Raw genomic sequence first — 22,072 nt, forward strand, 5'->3', positions numbered from 1 at the left:
AAAACATGTTCATGTTTCCAAAATAAAGTTACTGCAAATTTGTATTGCATTGACATTGCTATAACCCGTGGTTTTTGTACTGGCACCAAGATCGTTTTAGTTAAATGGTGACAAGCCCACCTGTATTTTTAAATACAGAAATGTAGGCACAGTCAGATCATGTGAAGAGAAAGTCGATGAACCGCACAGACTTCCAGGTCAGTCAGAAAAGAAAAAGAAAAAAATGCCATCAGTAGGAAACTGCAGATCTCAGTTTTGATCTAATTACCTGACAGTCTGCCATCCTGAGACTGTCCACTTCCCCTCTGTCCGAGACTCACACATCAGTAGGACAACCAGTGAATTTCATGCTTCAGTAATTGTTTTACTTTTAAAGGGTATTTGCTGACATATTTTCTGCCAGGCCTGTAATATTTAATCACAAGTTCAACCTCCGTGGTAAACTGTCAAACTTAATTTCATCATCTTTTCACACATATCACAACCTCCATACACAAGTTCCTTTTCTCAGCTCTGTGTTCCTGCAATATGCTGATGTTCTTCTGTTATTTTCATTATGTCCTTGTGGCTTTCCACATTATTTACAACCAGTGTTCATTTTGCTTTGCAAAACAAAACCCACTGGATATGTACAATCAACAAAATTACTACACAAAACCAACCACCCATCCATTTTCTATGCCGCTTATCCGTCAGGGTCTCAGGGGTCTGGAGCCTATCCCAGCTGACTACAGGCGAGAGGCAGGTTACACCCTGGACTGGTTGCCAGTCAATCACACAGAGGCAGGCGAATGTTATTGGATAAATGTTGAAAGACGTGAAATGAAATGAATGAAAGACAGATTTCCACAATCCACAACTTAATGCCATTGAAAATTTATTGTGATATCTGATAGTTTACATTAGAGTGAAAACAGATGTGACATGGCTTTACTAAGACAGAATGCAAAGCAATGTAGTCAAATAAAAAGCATATAATATTTTTGATTTTAAATTTAGGAAAAAATAATAATAAAACAGGCACGACATATAGCCATTATAAATACAACATGCTTTAGACCTTAAACTGTAATTTAACAGTCCTAAGAAAAGAACTTGTACAGTCTTTTCCCCTGTATACCCATCTTGCCTTTGATCAACATCCTTTCAGATACATATTAGACAGTACAAAGCTCAAAAACGCGGTAGCCAGTGTCACAATAAAACAAAATAACAATAAAAAGTAAACAGTTTTCAGCAGCAAATATCTACATTTTTCATCCAGGCTGCTTTGACGCTGTTACGTTCAGAGAATCAAAACATTCTACAGAAAGAAAGAAATGTCATAAGTGACAGGATTTCTCCTCTAGAATTTTGGTATAGCAGTTGAATCTCCAGGAGACACTCAAACACGAGCTCTGGCTTCCATCTTACCCACTGACACATGACACTGATGCATTCAGTAGAACCTAGTTCTTATTTGGTACACACCGGTGGTGACACTGGCAACTGCTTTTTGTGGGTTTAACTTGACTGACTGGAGGGAGGGTACAGAGGCTCGGCAGTTGGGTCACAAATCTCCCAGCTGCCACTGCTGGCGCCATCTTGCAGGTCCTTTAGAGACACAGGCCGCGTTTGTGTAAAAGTTAAGAGGAAAGTGGGACTACCGTGGGTCCATTTGGTAATTATGAAATCACACGTGAATGGTCTGGTAACAGAGGTTGTTTGTTGTTATTGTTTCCAAATTTAGCTACCAGTGCCATTTTCTCTGACAGTGAAGGCTGACCAGTTAAAAGCTGAATCCCAATTCACGAGCTGTAACGTTTGCAGGACGCAGGACGTTTGGTGTGTCTTTCGCAAAAACTTACGGACAGACCCCTCCCGCACATCCTCTCCAAATGAGACTGTAGCCTAACAGATATAAAACCAATGGTACATTCAGGCGCTGCTTGACTTCTTCTAAAGTCAAATGGAAAGAAGCAATTGTATAACGGTTCACATATTCTTCCCCAGCAGACAGAGTTACCGACTTGTCATTGCTGCATACATTCACAACCTGAAGTTTGAACATGACAGTTCAAACACTTCCATTACTGAGTAACTACATTTTCCGAGGAAGATCATGTGATATCATCAAACTTTCAGTCTCAGTAGTTTTCAAGTTTAAGACCAGACAATGGCTGTTGAAGCGATGAATACCTTGTAGTAAACTCAGGCAAGTCGTGTGATAATGGAGTTTCTGAAATGTAGTTTACCAGTTGTTTACCAGCAATGGTGACCACCGGACCTTGAATATCAGTGAATATATCCATATATCCTGACTGCAACTGACAAAAACTGCTTGAATGCACCATTGATATAACACTGGCAAGACTGAAAAGCTTTTTTAATGCTGCATTTGAAGGAATCTTTAAGTTAGAACAAGACTTAATTGTACTATTAGGAGTCTTGAAATAGAGAGAGCCCCAGAACTGGGATGTAGCAGCTAAGTTCAGGTCACTAACAGTCTATTATTATCAAAATAATAAATCAAATAGATCAGGGAATTAACAGTTAAGTTTTGTTCAAAAAATGTTCTCAAAAAATACAATCTTATATCAACAGCCGAGCTAAGGACCTCCAATATGGCCACCATAGAGTGTGTTTCATCCCCTGAAAGCCCTCTATACAGGAGACACTGACTATGGTGGAGAAAGGGTCTTGGTAAAGGCTCTCCCTGTGACATGGTGGGAGATTCCAGCTCACCCTCAACGTCTACATGGCTCAGCAGAGACCTAAACACCAGCCCTCTAACGGGCTCACACCACACAAGCTAAATAAACAAGCTAACAGAAAAAAAAGGGGGATAAATCACTTCCAAGCAAACTAACCTGGCTCTCGAGCAGACAGTGAAACCAAACAGCTGTGAAAGAAAAAAACAAAAGGACAAATAAAAACATTTCCAAACCAAAAAGAGGGAAAAAGAGAAATAAAACTGAGGAAAAGAAACTAAACATTCACTTTCGTGTGCATGCATGCATGCATGTACACATGCACGCATACACACACATACTCACACACACATAGATACACACAGCCAGAGGTACAGTGAACAAAAGTGCTTCAAGTTGGGGAAGTAAAACAACTAACCCAGTAGAAATACGTATAAAACCTTAAATATGTTACTGTATGTACAAAAACTGTAACACGGGCCAATATCTTAGCTGTTTATGTCTTTATATTTTCAAGTAGGTATTACTGCTAACTATTAAGGGTTTGCATTGTCATCGTTTTTAGGATAAAGGTCGTGTGATCTGACTGACCTTGCCGGCAAAGTAATCAATCACTGCTGATTTTTAAATCTCTCCTGTGCCACCCGCCCCACCTCGACCTGTTGCCATCTTTTTATCTGTCCAATAAAAAGCCAAACAACAAGCCCTGGGCATCCCGCATTCTCCAAACCTCTTCCTCTCTGCTTTAATCTGAGAAATAATATACTGAATATCCATCTGTTTTTGCACCTCTAAATCTTAACATAGAAAATATACATGTATGAATACCAACTCTCTGCTCAAAGAAAAAAAAAAACAGGGAGCTCTATGAGGATTTGGTGAAGAACGATATTTCGAGGGCCACTCTGAACCAGAAAGGGGGAAGACACATCGGTTCACATGACATTTTTCGGAGTTATGCACTGCACAACAGGAAAAAGAAAGGGGAGGCCGTTCATGTTTTGAAGAGGCACAAGATTCATACGGCTTAGAGGCAAAGCACAGATGCTGCTCAAGAGGAGACAGTTCATATGCTCTAAGAGAGAGAGCGACTGAGAAGCAATAAAGTGCAACATACCTACAAAGGTGGGAAGAAATGGAGGGATTACTAGCATAGCAGCAAAGAATCTGTAACTACACTTCTCTCTCTGAAAGGAGGTCTATATCGAGCAAAAACTGAGAGGAAAAGCAGAATTTGTTGATAAAATTTAAATAAAATCAAACCGAATTACTGGACAGCTGTTAACCGCACTACAGTCTTAACAGAAACAACAAAAACCCTCAAACCATCCAGCTCTAACTTTCTTTCCGTCTCCAACAATCCATCATTTATCTGTGAGAAGGCCATTAATAAAGCAGATGAGAGCGAAAAAACTTTTTGCCTCTAAACTGAGATGAACCAAAGGCCTCTGCAAAGTGCAAACGAAGTAGCATTGTTCAAGTGTGCCACAGTTTAATGTATGACCACACATACACAATGCATATACACACACAGTCATATGCATATATACATATGTGCATGGCAGCAAATATATATATGTGTGTGTTTGTGTATATATATATATATATACACACACACACATATATATATATGTATATATATATATATAGTATCCATGTTCCAATATCTACGTACTACAAACATTCTCATAGTATGTATGGATATGTAATCATAGTATGTGTATATGTATTCATTTTGTAATTGTTTAATAACTAGACAATGGAATAAGACAGTTTGTCCTAATGTTTTATGACATGTGGACACTGATTTCAGGTTCCTCAGTCTAGAAACTATTTCTGCTCCTTTTCATGTCTTTTTCACATATGGTACTGCTGCAAAATGGGACCAGCCACAATCGCATTTAGCCAAACACTACAAATATTTATATATCTATATATATTTAATAAGTGTGTGCGTGTGTGTGTGTATATGTATATGTATATATGTGTATGTATGCATGTATATAGATAAATCTATTTCTGTCACACAAATACTAGGTGCTGCTTTCCTGCTTTCAATGCTTTTGGGGTGTTGAAAAGTACCAGAGGGGGTGGTATAAAGAAAATGCACAAAATGGGAAAAAAAGAAGTAAAAATGAAAAGAAAAAAAATTACCAGGAATAAAATCCCACACTACTGCAATTCCCATCCTTAACCACTTTTTTCTTAAAAAAACAACAAAACAAATGCTGCTACATATTTGTAACTATGATAAACTCCCTTTCCCCTCTGTCCCTGATCGCTCATTTGGACATTAGCAAAGAAAAACACACTCAGCTATGGGCACAGATACAACAAGCCAAAAAAACATGAATGAACAAAACAAAACACAACGGACTTGACAGGGAAATAAAATGCTAACCAGTAACATCCATCTGCCATCAAACCAAAACCTTATCAAACCCAGAAGTTAAAACTACAGCAAACGACATTAAAATAACGAAAGTCATCAAAGTCATTCATCTCGCTGGATGGGCGAAATAAAGAAAACAAAGAAATGTCCTTTCAGTGAAGTCCATCTCCATTCGCATAGTGGTCGCCATAACACCACAATCACTTGTAAGCGTGGTGCGGTAGGGGCGAGAGGGTGTGAGAGTGAGTGGGCTTGGGTCAAACCCAGAAGCTCCGGAGCTGCGAAGGAGAACACACAATCTTTAAAGGAACGACAGGACTCCTGTGACGTGATTTTTCAACAACTGCCCCACTTCATTGTCGTCGTTTTTTTACGTCATTTATTCAGTTTCACAATGAGCAGGTGGGTGTGTGCACGTGAAGGAGGCGAGGGGTGGAGGTTCGTGGAGGGTTATTTGTAAGGGTGTGTGTGTGTGTGTGTGTGTGTGTGTGTGTGTGTGTGTGAACAACGCTCCACGCAGTTCAATAAAGAGCATTCCCAGGTCAGAAAGAGACATAGTGCAGCTGGAGCGTCACTCCCATCCGTTGTCCTTGATCATATGAGCCAGCTCGATGATGAACTTTCCCTCTTTGTACTTTTGACTGCTCTCAAATGCATGCTCCTGTTAAAAAAAACAAACAAAACAAACAAACAAAAACAAAAAAAAAAAAAAAAAAGAGAGAAAAACTTAAGTTACAAGACCAATTGTTGTCCACACTAGAGCCTGATCGATACTGATGTTGAAATCTGACATCAGTCGTTGTTAGGTCAATATTTTTTTTAATTACATGAACAGAAAAATTTCAAATTATGGTCAAGATGTCTGAATATACATATTTTATGTTGAGCAATAAATAAACCTCATAATGAATGTGATTACATTTTTAGGTTATTTATTATTATTTTAATTACTTAATCCCACTGACCCGCCATGGATCAGTCATTACAAACTCTTGCAATGGCAAACTCTTTTGTCGTGTCTCGCACATACAACAACTTTGACATGCACTGTGAAATGTTACTGAAGTCTTCAAAAGGCAATTTAGATGCTTTTAAATAAGATGAGAAAATTTTATTTTACAGCATATACAGCACTGCAGAAGAAATATAGACCATAAAATAAACTATTTTCAATAACTCAGCAGTGTTTCCTATATCTAGTCAAAACAAACAGGCGGTAGGACTAGCATGCATACATTTATTCTTCCGGCCTTCTTATCTGATTATAGCAGGATTTTATAGAAAAAAAACAACTTAACTTTACGGTTTCCTCCAGTGACCAAATCTCCTCTTTCAAATGTCTAAACTTACTCCTTAAGGTCTGTATGTTTGCTGGCATGTTTTCTCAGTAGTCCTGCTGTGCTTCGGGAGAATCAGGATGTCAATGTGAGACTGTGTCTGCATGTTCAATATTTGCTCAGCCTGCTTTGCCTTGTAAAGCAGCTTCGCTCTGCTTTGCTTCCGGGCCTTTCTCACAATCTCTAATTGTTTTTGTCACTGAAGGAGCAGCTTTAAGTGAGTTCCTGTCTTATACTTTATTCAGTTATTTTACACCCTTCTATAGTCATTTCAGACAATTACTGAGACAAGCCTCTTCAAAATGGCCTGACATTTAATCACTGTAGACTCTCAGAGGTACCAGTCTGGCTGTCTGCAGCCAACCTTTCGGAACTGTAATTATCTTGGGCGCTAGGAGACAACAGAGTACTCAATCTCAAGCCTAAATAAAACCACAAGCAACAAAAAAAGGAAAAAAATGTCACCACGGCTTTAACAAGCAATGTTTAATAAGACCAATCTTGGTCTTTTGACCTGTAATAGCATAATTTGTCCCCTTGGTAGCCAAGAAACCATACAGTTGCACAATAACACAGCAGCATCCATTAAGTGGTGCATCAAAATACATTATGAGAGGAAAGTAAAAGGGCTCAGGTTAAAGTTTAAGGAGGCACTGACTTACATATTTCCAACCCAGGGTGGTTTTACAGTTTTCACAGTAGATATCAGCCACAGCATGTAAACCTGTGAGGAGTACCCGCTCCTCCGCTGGCCCGCAGCCGACATTCACCCTGTAGATTAGGCAGAAAGTGGAGAAAAAGTCACTCATAAAAGTACCGTACTTATTGTGAAGAACGGTCCATGTTAAAAGTGAAGTACTGCATGCTGATACCACGATTATTCTATCCCAGTTCAGATATATCTCAAATCAATCTATTTCTCCATACGTAAAGATACAGATAGATGAGATGCGACCAATTTTGGTTATCTTCTTAAAATAGATGAAGGAAGTCCCTGAGAGTCTTTCCATGATGTCAAAAATATGTGACCATCAAGCTAAAACAACAAGGCTACATTAATTAGTCTCCCCATTTGACATTTGGAACATTTACTTTACTGACACTTTTTGAGCATCTACATTTGTGTGGGAACAAATTATAAACAAAACAGAAATAGTACACTGCCAATACAAATAATGCTACTATGAAGTACAGAACTCAAATACTCATTTCTTCAGGAAAACCTTCTTTTTAAGGAATTATTTTCATATTTGCACTGTCTTTCTTGCTAAACAATATACTACAACCTTCCAGTAAACACCATGTTGCTGATTAGCTTTTAAGTGGAACTTAACTATTCCACCAATTGTAGCTCCTTTTAGGCTAAAGTTCTTTTTTTTTTTTTTTTTTTACTTTAAACCATCATAGGCTCTGTTCATTGGATTTTGAGTGTTTCATACTCAACATTTTTGGAATGATTTATATGGACTCTGCAGCCTGTTCATTCAATTCATTCCGACAGGTGGGAACAATGTAATCCAAACGAGTGGCACAAAGCAGGTGCAGCCTGACACCGGGGGACTTCTGTGTGATTCACTGCAACTGAGAGGCGAAAACTAACCGATCAAGAAATAAACTACTACAAGTGGTTTAAAGAGATGAATGCTAGGCAGCAGTTCCTGTAGCATGGACTGAAACATTCAGTAAAGACCACAAACAAGTCTATCAGCTCAGCTTAGCAGGAAGTTTTAATTTGGTGACATGCAGATCAAAGCATCTACACGTACAGCTTAAAACTGGGCTAGATTTGTTCACATGTCTAGATTACATATAACGGCTGTTCATGAAGCACTTCAGTGACTATATTTCAACAAGTAGCTAGGAATGGATTTAGAAAAAAAACATTCATGTTATCACTCAATCAGCACTAACTGGGTGTAGCTGGCAAAGTGGAATCAGACTAGTTTTGACTTCCTATGATATTGTACAGACTGCAGTTTGCAGTTTCCTTTTGCCTTCACACTGGCAATTTACAGCATATCTACGAGTGTTCCACCTACCGTTTTGGGAATATGAACGTTATTTTTTTAATCCATTTATAGGTGTACACCAAAAAATTCTACCCAAAAACTTGTACTTGTACTTTACTGATTTTCTAGACTCCTTCCCTCATTTTCTACAAAGTCAGAATAACCAACTCTGAATGCATTACGCTCCTTGTCACTGCTGGTGCTGACAAAGGGGGAGGTTTGCGACACTAACCGCTCCGGTTTCATTCAAACTTGGCGGTTTGATTTCAAGCTCCTGCTGTCCACGTGATGAACCTCAAAACGTTTCCAACATGGGTGTTTAAATGGTGGTAGGGAGGATTGTAAAGCATCTGCTGAGAGAATCTTATGTAGTGCAATGTGTTTATTGAAACAGATAATTTAATATGGCTACTGGGAATAACATGTGCAGAGAATTCTGTTGTAGTGGACGGAACCTTTACCTAGTGGCTAGTAAAAGTGGTTGTACCCCTGTATTGTTGTGGGTCCACCTTCCTGTAAACTGGTCTAAATTTTGTTCATCAGAATCAGAATCAGAATCAGAATTCCCTTATTTATCCCCGAAGGGAAATTCTTTATATTCATATATGTTAACATAGACATGTGTATAAGACATATGTGCAGTCATCCTGGCAGCAATGGTAAACAGTTGTATTGTGTTAGTAAAAGCACAACACTAGCAGACCATGTTCAGAAAACAAGACTAAACTTGTGTGGCAGCAAAGCAGTAGGCTTAGGCGAAGGGAAGACAAATGAACTCTTTTCATGTGTTCTACAACTGAGCTTCTCGTTAGTCTGTTTAGGTTTTTATTTACAAGCTTCAGATCACTTCAGATTTTACTGCTGGAGCAAACCAAATGCATTAAAAGAGCAACACAGCAAAATTTTCTCTCTGGTCCAAATAAATGATGTTGTACCAGTTGCAGGTGTGGGTCTCATACTTACACTGAATTAAAGAGATAGGCTCTTCCTTGACTGCCCTGAAATGACTGAAAGAGAGAGAGAGAGAGAAAGACATGTAAGTAGACAATACAGAGCTGCACCACACTGCTGAGTACGAGCATGTCAGCAACTGACACTCTGGGGTGCTTTTCTCCCAGTAACTGCCGTGCATACTTGTTCTTCCACCTTATCAAGGTTCTCACATACAAGTTTGCCTGAAGGTGTGGAAATAAAATGAGTCTCAGACAGGTGCTGAAGTCTGAACACAAAGTCTCATCACCACGCCAACTTCAATGACAACAGAGATCCAGTTGTTATTTCTTGAGGACTGATGGTGGATTCCTGTCACTTCCTTTGTTACATCAGAGCAGAAAACTCAAACTACACATTTCTTACCAATACTTATTTATCTACCAAATATTTGCTGGAAAATTGTATGTCAAAAAAGTTGTCAAAAAACAGGTGCAATATTGATGTGATTGTGTTTTCACTGAAGTTACTTGCCAAATGATTGAGATGACATGAAATCTAGATAAAAATCTGATAACAGTCACTCCCCTCTTCAAAGTTTTCCCTTCTGCAAAGATGTCAACCTTCACTGTTGACATGCTGTCTTACAGATATTCACCGTCTTTTCAAGGCATCAAAGCAGATTCAGAGTAACAACAGCATCTTAGTAGCTGATAGAAGAAGAGCCTTTAATGCCCGAACAATGTTGAGGATCTGAGCTATGTGAATGAAATGTCAATAAAAAGCACAGCCAAGACAATATATTTCAGTAGCATATTATGTAAGTTGCGCGCGTGCACGCACACACACACACACACACACACAGCTAATTACAATTACAATACTGAACTCTGATTTAATGATTCACATCCCAGTCAACCCCAAAAGAGAACATGCACGGCGGAATATTTTAAAGGTACCCTGTGGAGTTTTCTTGTAAACAAATACTGTAATGTTTACATTCAGCATTTCTCACCAAAATGCAGTCTGTATGTCCTTGAGGCTTCATAAACATGTTTAATGAATTTCCTTTCCCATAAGGCTGGAACGAAGATGCACGTAAATGTCTCTGCAGATTTACACAGAGGAAGGTGTTACAGGCAAAACCTCAACATCTGATTGGAGGATGGTCCAATCTGCTCTGTGACTGAAATGAATGAAACTCTGCTCTGACATGATTCACACGATCGACCTGGTTAACAATAAAAATTGCAACTGCAAATTTTTTCGATGAAAACAGATAAATGAATATAGACTGAACCCCTTTATTCTGTCCTGCTTTCCCAAAATAAATCTGAGGAATTAATGCAGTCAATTCGATATGAACTTCATGTAAAAGCAGCAGATAATAATAAACAGATACACAAGTTAATACAAAACATAAGTGCAATCATGTAGTTGTGATGAATAGAGTAGCTTCAGAAATATCCTGCTGCCTGCCTGCCGCTGAGTCTACACATGACGTTACTGTATATTAATGTAAACAGAAAGCAGTAAAGCCGTCACAGTAGGTGACGACAGAGCATGCCAGACTTCTCTCCTCCAGTCTTGTCATCCTCAGTGGGCAGACAGGCCCCAATCAGCTTTACTTTTTCCACTGCAAATGAGTGCGGCTGATAAGTTGGTGGCTGCGGTTGAGGGCACTGAGCTAACACAGCATAATAGAAGCAGCAGCTGCCTCCTCCGCTGACCACAGCCACCACCACCACCACTGAGGCTCAGGGGATGATTTTAGACTGCCCGAGAGCTGTCAGCATTTGTCAAAACTGGACGTTTTATTTCAGATAATAGGAGTTTGGCTTGGAGCTGATTCAGGAATAACCTCAAGAAAAAAAAGAAGATTATTATTCTTTTCTTTGCTCCCTTCTCTTGTCACTGTAGGTGTTGATGTCTTACTGTTACATCCTCAAATTCATTGTTTGTGTTTGAAGTGAAGTCTGCGCACACAATCAGCCCTGAGCCACAAGACATGTGACCTTTAACTGTGAGAGGGAACTAGGTCGGTCCCTGTGGAGTCAACAACAAGTCCTCCCCTCAGTGTTTAGTCCAGGGAGGGGAGGGAAGGGGAGGGGGTTTACTCCATGTGACACGAGCGGGTGTCATTTCTGTGCTTTGCTGTGGCTCAGCCATCAACTTAAAACTTAACCACTGGCAAAAAGGGACGGCATCATCTCTTGCTGCCCTTATCTGTTTCCCACCGTCTATTTTTACTTTGGCTGTGTTTTTCTCTGTACCAGAGCACCTTCACTTGGCTACAAAAAAACCCCCCAAAACATAGAAAAGCAAAACATCAGGAGCAAGAGGATGCTTGTCACACAGCCCGTTAAGGATCTAACAGCAAAATCCAACAAGATCAGTTAAAAAAAACAAAAAAAAAACAAAAAAAAACCAAAATAACCCCACTTGGATCATGATTTCAGAAAGCAGACAGAAGCCAGTCAGCTTTTGGGGCTGCACTAAAACTCTCCAGACTCCCAAAAATTCTATTAGACGACCAGCATGCTTACATTTGTTTCTAAAACGTAAGGGTGCTGCGAGAATCAGTACTCCAACAGTTGTTTTGTTCGTTGTTTTTCTTTCTTTCTTTTTTCTTTTTTTTTTTTTTGCTTAATAAAACATGAGCAAACGGGAGTGCGGTTACAGAGCTCATTTTCTTAAGCTGCTGCAATTGCACTCATTTTAAATGCTTGTTCCCAAGAAATGAATTCTACAAAGCAAATCTCAAAATCCCTGAATCCTCTTGACCACATGGGCCTGAAGGAAACAATACCTTGCACACAAAAATCTGCTCCTTCAGCCAAACACACAAAATAAAAATCCACACCATGAGGCTAACAGCTTCAACTGCAGAGAGCAGCAAGTTCTCTGGTGGTTTCGCATGCAGACAAACTGCATCTGACTTCACCAAAAGTCACAAGAAGGATTTTATTTCAGTCCTTAAAATGGATGACGAAAGTCAAACCAAGTTGTGAAATGCAGATTAACTTGAAGCTATTAACAAACCTGCTGAGGTCGACTTTTGCCATCTGTCTCAACAGATGCTGTCTGTGGTAGGTGAGGGTTCAACTTGTTAAACCCAAAATCTGTTTCAGTTCAATTTAAGGGAAGTATTTTTGAGGATTAAACGTGATATTTACAACCTAACGTTATGTCCAGCAATATGTCTATCTAAAATATCGCTAGTGCATCTGATCATTTTTGTTTAAGTAACGTTACATGTTGGCTAACATTTAAGTTAATTCAAAGGCCCAGTCTTCGTGAGCATACAGCATGAGATTAATTCACACACATAATATATTACAGTATCATAAAGATAATGATAAAACAAATCTTCATGAGATTATTTACTTTACTGTGTTTACTGATGTAAACAAACTTCTGACCTCAATCTGAAACATCTTAGCCATTGTTGAGGGATTAATCTTCTCTTAAAAGTTACATTTGGATCACACAACATACCCTAAAAGCCATAATGTGTGCATATAAATATATAAATAAACAAAATTCTTAAAAAAATTAAAGTATTGCACAAATAGTCTGATAAAATATGCTGACTTGGGATACACTCGATTTAATTATGACTTAAAAAACAGGACTAGGAGTATACAAGGAGTATACAACAATGCCAGCTGCTCTGTGAGCCTCCTACTTTGAGATAAATGCTAATGTCAGCATGCTAACATACTCACAATGAGTAAATGTTTAATGCAGCCTACCTCCAAATCTCTGAATTTCAGCCCACATCAAATAACTTGTAACAGTGATTCGGTTACTTTAATAAAAACCTTGTGGACGTAGTTTTGGATTAATTATGACATTTAGAAAAGTGGGAAACGGTTAAGACTAGGCTGTGCTGTCACTGTTACCTCGAACATATGTAAACAGTCAGTGCCTTGGCAGGTAGGTGTCCAATGTAGGGGGGGGGACCAAAGGGAGCTGCGTCCATTAATGGAAAGAAAAGTGTGATCAATCCATTACAGGGGCTTCCATCAGCCTGATGGGTGGGATGAAGCCAAGGTGCTGAACAGAACACTCGTCCTCCTCCTCAGTATTCAGGCTGCATCGTCCCGTTCCAGGACCACGTTCACACTGCAGGCCTTCACGCTCTGCTCTCAACTGCTGCTCGTGCTATCTGATCTCAGGAGATGGTGCTCCTATCTGCTGTAGGATGTAACCCATATCTGACAATAAGATAAACTGACAGCGACGTTGAAGAGATTCAGCGTGCTCAGGATGACAATAACAATGGAAGTCAGATATTTGTGCCTATACTTTTTGGGTTCAGCATGTGTAGGGTTACAGTGAAATAATGCCAAGACAGTGATTATGTTTTGTCACTGTGGCTGCAGTTAGACCAATACTCTTGTTTACAAACAGTATGAAGGGTGGAGTCTTTCTAAAACCAAAGACACAAAAAGAATTGCAAGGATTTGATCACTGCTCATTTTCTGTCATTTCTGTCTCTATTTCTGACATTATGCCTGTATAAGTACCTTACAGCATTACTTTCAAGATCAAAAGAAAGCAATATTAACATGTTGTTACATGAGACTGACACCTTTTTAAATTCATGGGTTAGTCACTTGGACTAATTTAACTGAAGTTCACCTGGAGAGTTTCCACCATCTCATGGAGTAACCGGTATTTAAGCATTTTATTGGTTAGTAGCAAGTGTTTCTATTTATACATTAAACTGAAGATCCACTGTTGCAAAAATTACTAGAAATTTTGAGTGGCCACAGTTATCATGGGTGTAAACTGTGGAGAAATTTGTGTCTCCCTTTGCAACTTTTATGCAGCTTATGATCGTGAATAAGGAAAAAGAAAATCGTGCCAACGTGTGAAGACAGGCTGCTTTTCTGCTTAATGTCATTTTAAACTGATTACTTTTCAACTGATAGAGAAAACAACTGACTGACTAATAAAGAAAGTAATGAGCAGCTTAACTGGTAATGATAGTCAAAGTTGCATCCGTGTTTATCAGTAATGGCAGAGGAATCCCAAGGTATCACAGCCTCAATAACATCCAGTGTTAATTTTAAATTGTGAGCAAGTTTTACTGCAAGAAGAAAACTCCATCATCTCTATTCAGGTGTACAGTAATAAACATGTATAGTTTAGTGGTTGAGGGGAGGAGGAGGTGCAGACAGTGCCTGCCATACTTCCTTCTGGCCCGTGTGCTCAGGTTAATCCTCTCTTTAGAGCTGCTCCATCTGCATCTTTGCTCGCCGGCTGGCATGCCTCGAAGACTCTGAGCATAAGCTTGGGGAGGGGAAAGAGTTTTTTTATACCTGGCTCAGGAGATTTCCAGCACTCAAACTGCAACTGTGGGGAGAAATCTGCCAGAGCCTGCAGAGCTCTCCCACCATCTCCCTTTGCTGTTAGCATGGCTGGGTAACTAGTTTCTGCTGTCTCTGCTTTGTGCACAGTCAAGAAAGTTAATAAAGAAATGTGGCACTGGAGCACAGAAGCACTTACAAATTTCACACGGGATGAAAATCAAACATGGACAGGGCGAGTGGCCCCTGGCAATGTGTAGTGGAAAACACCAGACGACGGTGTCATCTTCTCCTAAGTAACATAATCGGCTTAGAAGGGTTGATGCTGTGGACCGGTGATGCTGCTTTAGACTACTGAACACACAAATACTAACGACGTGTGGCAGAGCACAGAGGGCTTATTAATAGATCTGTGAGTATTGTGATCAAAATCAAGATATAAATAAAACAATTTTCAGATCCTAATCTATGTTATGATGCTCCATCATTTATGAAGCAAATGTGCAATATATTCTCTAGTTACAGTTTCTCAATGTGAACATTTCCTGCTTTTTACTATTTTATAATAATCAAAATGGTGTTCAATGGTGAAAATAATCCTAAGTGGCAGCCCGAAAAATAATAAGACTGATGTTCAATCTGCAGTGGATGGTGTTCCACAATTATGCATGACAGACTAAACTCTTAACAGATTCAGAGCAAATGTCAGGAATATGTTTAATTATTCATGAGTTATTCTTGAATTACAATTTGTTAGCAATTATTAATTTGCAAAAAAGAATTTTGTAAAAAACCTGCCACAAGAGTAAATGCAGCTTCCTCCACTTGTGTGACAAAAGTCACAAGTTTGAAGGAAAGTTTTGAAATGTTTCTAAGTTTCTGGTTAAACGAATTAGGCTGTCTGCTGTACATACTGCATCTTCAAAAGCCCAATGATGTATTTCAAGTACTGCACAGCATGACATTTTTCCCAATATTTGTACAATGTTTCCTTCCCTTTTATTACTTCTAATGTGTATTTATTTATTTTACTTAGTTCCTGTATTAGCTTTAGTTTTTGAGATGTTATCTGTGAAGCTTGTATTGCATTAGTACAATGTGCACTACAACTGAAAACTGCATTGCCCCTTTATTCCTGCATGAAAATAATAATGTGCAATTTAGTTATATTTGTAACAATGTGCAATTGAGTTATATTTGTCCATTAGCCTGTTAAACTAAGAGCTTGTCATATGCTTTCAGACAGATACAGAAGTGTGATTTGCCACATACATCTTTGCAACATGTTTACCATGTCAAACCTCCAGGAGACAGCCTGTTCAAGGAAGATCCCTTCATTAAATCCAATTATTATTAAAGTGGATTGTTCAGACTATTCAGGCCATTTGTCAAGAGTCATCTTATTGGACTGGCACAATAAACAAAGAAACACAACCTAGTCAACTCTCCTCATTGCAGTGGTCTGTGACTTTTTAATGCTGAGGTCAGAAAGTGAAAAGTCAGAGGTGAGTTACAAGCAGAAACTTGACATGGTATGACTTAACAGGGTGGATGCTTGCCGATAGAAAAGCTCGAAGCCTCAGTTTTCAAGTTAAGTCTTAAATGTCCTACTGACTGTGCTGCCTACAAAGAAAACACATTTGTAAGCTATTCATGCTTATTGATGCTGATCATTTTGTCTAAACCAGTAGCCCAAAAACTGAATACATTAGTTTTCATCATCATAGAGGACAACCAAAACTAGCTGTTTGCAAAGCTTGATTCTCCACCCAACAACAAACTGATACTGGTTAATTACTTCACTTCTAATTATAACCTTCATGTACTTCAATGTAATTTAAAGTGATTAAAAATGGAAAAACACTAACACTTTGACACTAACTTAATTAATTTTGACCTTTCATCTACTGTTGCACACATGAGGAAGTGAAAATCAGCACATATGAACAGTGTTTGCAGTCAAAGACTGTCTGTTGTCCTGCTCTTCCTAATAGAAATACACCACTTTAAGGACAAAATGTAATCTGTAATCTGAAAATGTGAGTCAAAGCTGAAGAGAGGAGTTTGAAGTTTACCCAGAGGAACTGCCAGTGAAAGTGTATTTCCAAAGTAGCTGATTTCGACAATCTAGATTAGGCAACAACTACAATAACTCATCTTGCAAGGGTTCATAATCATACTTCCGCTTGAGGAGACTTGTGTCTCTGGTTAAACAAATAGTATTTTACCCTTTAACAAAATGGTCTGTCTCAGTAGGTGTCCTTACCACAACTTTGTCAGACATTTACAGCAACAATCTCAGCCAGTGGGTGGCAAAAAAAAGCACTTTTAGTGGATGTCACTTTGATAGTTGGAGTTGCATTGCAGCCATGTTGTGGCTGCCAGCTGAGGTTATCTACTGAACCAATATCAAAACTTCTGGTTAAGTCCGAATCATTTACACACTAAAATGTGTTAACATAGGGCCCAGATATAAAAAACAAAATCCCCAGAACTACCCTTTAACACCATCACTCTGAAAAGCCACTTGTTGTCATAATGTTCGCATTAGCTGTGGGAAACACTATGAATTAATTTGATGTAATTTTATTAGCAATGTCTTAACAGTACACCATAATTTAAGATGACTTGAATTTATGTTTTTGTAAATAAAAAATACTTGCTAAAGTTTTCCAGTGCAGTAGACTTTTAGACATTATACTTTGGGAACTCCCTTGGATGTGGCCACTGTGCAGTTATAAATGTAATTCATTTGCATTTCTCAGTTTGAAACTCTCTGGTGTTACTGGTTCTCCGACATTCCTGCTCCAGTGTAAGCTCTGAGCAACCTCAGCGAAAAATGTGGCGTGACTCTAATAAAACAAACACACAAACCTCACGCCTGAACTCATATGTCTTGTCCCAGCTGTACGTCACTTAGAAAGCAACTGTCAGTACTCAGAATAAGTCAAAGTCACAGTGAAGAGGTCAAACATGCAGCTGAAGAAGAATTATTTCAGTAGCTAAAGAAGGAAAGCCGAGTTTGGACTTATTTCTTTGTTGAGAAAATTAAGATTTTATATGCATGTGAAGCAAAATGTGTTAAATGATATATAAATGATTTAAAACTTAAAATAAAGTCTATAGTTATGTTTGTTTCTGATGACATTACTATGGAAAACCACCATCATCTGACTTTTCTGCACATAGTCAGAGCATCTCAGAGTGCATCTGAGGCACACAGGTCATCAATACAGTGAGCATTCCCAAATATCTGCCAGCTGACTGCAAAACCTTCCAGAAAAAAAAACTCATTTACAAACCAACTCTTTAACATCTGATCTGTACTTGGTGCTTTGATACACGCTTAATTGTGGATTGTGGGTGGACTTCAATCCACTGCATCACAGCCAATGAGTTGTCAAAGCATTTCCTTCTATTCCCCACTAAGTGCTCTTCTGTTCATTCAAGGCCATGTGGAATCACAAGAAAGTGGAAGCTCTGCTCACTGAAAAATGAAACTGCAGCCAGCAATTCACTGTTAAGCCTCAGCCTGCCTTCAATTACTTTGGTTTCTCTTTTACATTTGATATAAAAAAAGAATTCATACAGTGTGTTTCTAATCATGATTTGTACTGAAAATATGTCCCAGCTTCAATAACCTTAGTAGCCATTGATACATAAATTACAAAAAGTTGTGTGATTATTATAACATTTTTCTGCATTTCAACCAAAAATATTTAATAACATTAATCAGAATATTAATGAAACAACCATGTAAAATGTCAGTTCATTAACTTTTATACTCAGCTATTAAGTTGAAATGTTTTCCGTCGTTTTACAATAGCAGCCTAAACGTGTAAGGCACTTCGAGGCATTACTCTTGTGTCTGAACTAATGGATATTGCATAACCCTCATTTGCTAAACTCATTCATTTTCCCTTCTTCTCTTATGCATTCAGTGAAAATTTGAAGCAGAAATAATTTAGTTTCCCACACAGGAGCCAATAAACCCTCACTGCATCCAAAACTTTAATCATAACTGATCAACACCTTATTCTGTGCTGTCACAATCTTTTCACTGAGTGACAATAAATCTACATATCTGACACGGCTCAAGACAGGTGAAGTCTGCAGCAGATAAATGAGGATAGTCCCTTTCTTGAGCCAAAGGCACATCAGCATTATTTACGACAGTCTTTAACAATTAAAACCCTGTAAAATAATTGTTGTGCAGACTTCACAACTCCAAAATTACCATCTTGAGTGTTTTGATCCCGCTGAAAGGAACAACACAGTCTGGTGGACAGAGCTGTTTACCGAGCTCATCTCCCTGCTTGCACTAACAAGCTGTGAGCTTCCAAGTCACCAAGCTGCAGGAGGCAAATAGATTTCGACATGTAGATGGCAAGTGCGCAGATTGATCATCTTTGCCATTTGAATAATCAGCTTAGTGCGTGGTGAGAATGCAACGCACGGGGAGCATACTGTCACCATCTTATTATAAACACATAAAGGTCACTGCTTCAGTCACTGCAGCTCTGGGTCATCTGATGTTTTATATACTTTACTCGCTCTTTGCTCAACAGCTGTGGATTTACAGTCCATATTAAAGGAGCACGTTGGCAGCTTTGCATGTTTTGTGGCTCCAAATGTCAGCAACAGTTTGGACAATGTTGACTTTAATACCTGTTTCTGACGTTGACATGCTGTTTTGGTTCAGAACAAAAGGAACCACAAGACATAACAGCTCCCTCTCAGCAGTTTGTATTTTGCTCAGGTTCAGAGTCGTCATTCTCTGTGGGCAGATAAATGCCCAGACGTGGCAGGACAATAACATTTTGGGCAAATGGGCTAAATCTTTAGCATCCTATTGTGTGATCTGACTGCAAAATGACTCTTTGGTTTGTTTTTGGGTTTTTGTTTAGTGTCTCTTTGAGGACACGATGTGGGATGATTTATGAGTAGACAAGCACAAACTTATTAAGAGTCGTAATCATGAAGGAGGTTAAAATGAGGTCTGTTAGGACAAAACTGGTCATGAGCTCCATGTCAGCTTCACAGTGGATTCAGCGTGCGGTGATAGAACATATTTTTTTTAGGAATGTCCAGTGTTGTAGGGACATTTAGAACAATATCAAAGATGAGATAATGAGAAATAAAGAAAACTGATGTCCACCTACTTTTTTCGAATGTTATTTTTACTTAGGGGGGGAACATCTGATGTTTTTCATTCAGTAACTTTATTATTCCCAAACGGATATTGATCTGCAGGTTGGGTAGAGAAAAAAAAAACAGAAACATGCATGTTAAAAACAAAAAAGTCTATGAAATTGCATTAGCTAAAACAACAACTTCCTTGATTTAAGACTCTAGTGTGACTCCAGTGCAAATTTTTAGTTCAAATATACTGAATGATAAAGTGAAAATAATTGAGCAAATTCGTCTGCTTGACAGCAAGGACAAGGATAATTTTATTTTTAAGTTGAAATTTCCTGAGCTCAGCTTCATCACATAGACAATTGGCAGACATAGGCAATTGGATTAAGAATTTACTCCATGCAAAAAGTGTGACCAGTGCAACCCCAGCATTTAGCTCTGATGCAGTTTTGGTATTGTGTCCACACATGAGGAGCCCACAGTGGATTTTTTTTTGCATATGTACCCAACAACCCATCTTCATACAAATGAATGGGAAATTTTGGTGTCATAGTTCAAAGGTGGACTCAGTGCTAAAGCCACACATCAATTTATTTCAGTAATGTATGATTGAGCAAGGATTATTTAGAAAAAGAGCTAACTCATAAGCTAACTTATGAGACATTTGCAAAATAAAATGAGAATTTATGCTTGTTTCCACTAACTATACATGGGTGAAAGAGCACTTAAAAGTCGTAACATGTCTACACAACGAGACATACTACAGCACAGCTACAAATGAAAACTAAGTTTCTTTCACAAATACATACTTCAATCATGTTGCACTTGATGGGTCATGAAGCCATGTATCTGAACCTTTAACTCAGAGCTCAATGTGAAGGATTGTTTACAGTAGTATTTCAACTTTGCTCTCAGAAATCCTTTCTAGTCCACCTTTTTTATCAGATCTGTATCTAGCACATTTTCTTGAACATTAGTTTTAAAAGAACTCTTTTAAATTCAGACCAGCACTGCCAGACACTTTGACACTTATCATAAGTATCATTTGGATTAAATTTCAGGTCACAGTCTCACAGAGATGAGTTTCTCTAACTACAGTCTGACAGAGAAGCAGCATTAAACAACTGACAAACAACTTATTTCCATGAAATCAGAACGTGTCAGAATGTTTACGCTCAACAGGATTAGTTTACTGGTGCAAAGCGTGATAAAGAAGTCAAAATGCATATAAGATTTTAAGATGGAGGAATGGAAACGGTTATTTAAAGTCATAAGTTTACCAATACTAGAGATCAAAAATTACAAACTACAACTTCTATTAGTGAATTTTGATGAATTTGCCTCTCTTATCTGCTATGTGTATTTTTTTTTTTATATCATTATAAACTAAATCCCTTTGGGCTTTCATTAGTCCTTATTTTACAACATTTTCAGACTAAAAGAAATAATCAGTTAATCAAACAATAATCCATAAATTCATAAATAATTAAAATAAAACTTTGTGGCCTTGACCTCCAAATTCAGCAGTATGAAGCATACTGAGTGCAATCCATTTCTCTGAGTCTTTCAGTCTTGCTTTTTTCCTTAATTTTACTTGAACGCAGCGACAGAAACAAAAATAGCCAAGGCAGTGAGACTTTAAAAGACTGGCCAACTCGTCTGCACAGCACAGAAAAGACTTCAGTAATAATGTCAGCAGCGGCTGTCATCAAAGCCTCTGAGAATTTATCGGCAGAAATAAAATGAGGATGCAAGAGCAGACAGGTACATGAGCTTTGGAGATGCAATAAGGCAGGTGAACATCAAATAAAATTGCATTGCTGTCAAACCCAAGTGTCATTTGCCACAGCTAATACCACAGGACAACACTCAATCACTGCTGGGTCCCAGCTGAGTGAGGATTCAGTTTAACTGAGCACAGATTTATTAATTTCCAAATATGACAAGGACACTGTCAAATTTTATCATCATGGTTCATAATGTCATCCAAATATGATTAAGAAGACCAAAATAGACACTTTGATATCCACTCTGTCAATTTATCAGTGTTTGAATAATGAAAAACTGGATAAGATTGCAAGACCCCATAAAACTTTACTGAACTTTGTTATAAACTAACAAAATCAGTCTGCTCCGACTTGTTGTTTTAAAGCTACACTGATCAACATTTATTCTATTAACACTGAATTAAATGCCTGTATGTAATGTAAAAACATTTGCTGGTAGAGACGAAGGTTTATTCACATCAGTCTCATCA

At 38.4% G+C, this 22,072-nt stretch overlaps 1 protein-coding gene across 7 annotated transcripts in view; it reads right to left on the minus strand.

Annotated features, from left to right (window-relative positions):
- Positions 1–843: 843 nt before the first annotated feature.
- Positions 844–22,072, minus strand: part of ypel1 (yippee-like 1) — a 31,904-nt gene continuing 10,675 nt past the window's right edge. For all 7 annotated transcript variants that reach the window (XM_046385959.1, XM_046385961.1, XM_046385960.1 and 4 more), the window contains 3 exons: positions 9,392–9,435; positions 7,082–7,190; positions 844–5,743 (listed from right to left, as the gene is read on the minus strand). In XM_046385959.1, coding sequence (XP_046241915.1) covers positions 5,654–5,743; positions 7,082–7,190; positions 9,392–9,435 — 243 coding nt within the window. In that variant the 3' untranslated portion in view covers positions 844–5,653. The remainder of the gene's footprint in view (positions 5,744–7,081; positions 7,191–9,391; positions 9,436–22,072) is intronic.

This window comes from Scatophagus argus, chromosome 4 (genome assembly GCF_020382885.2).
Source record: "Scatophagus argus isolate fScaArg1 chromosome 4, fScaArg1.pri, whole genome shotgun sequence".
In the NCBI taxonomy this organism is placed as follows: domain Eukaryota; kingdom Metazoa; phylum Chordata; class Actinopteri; family Scatophagidae; genus Scatophagus; species Scatophagus argus.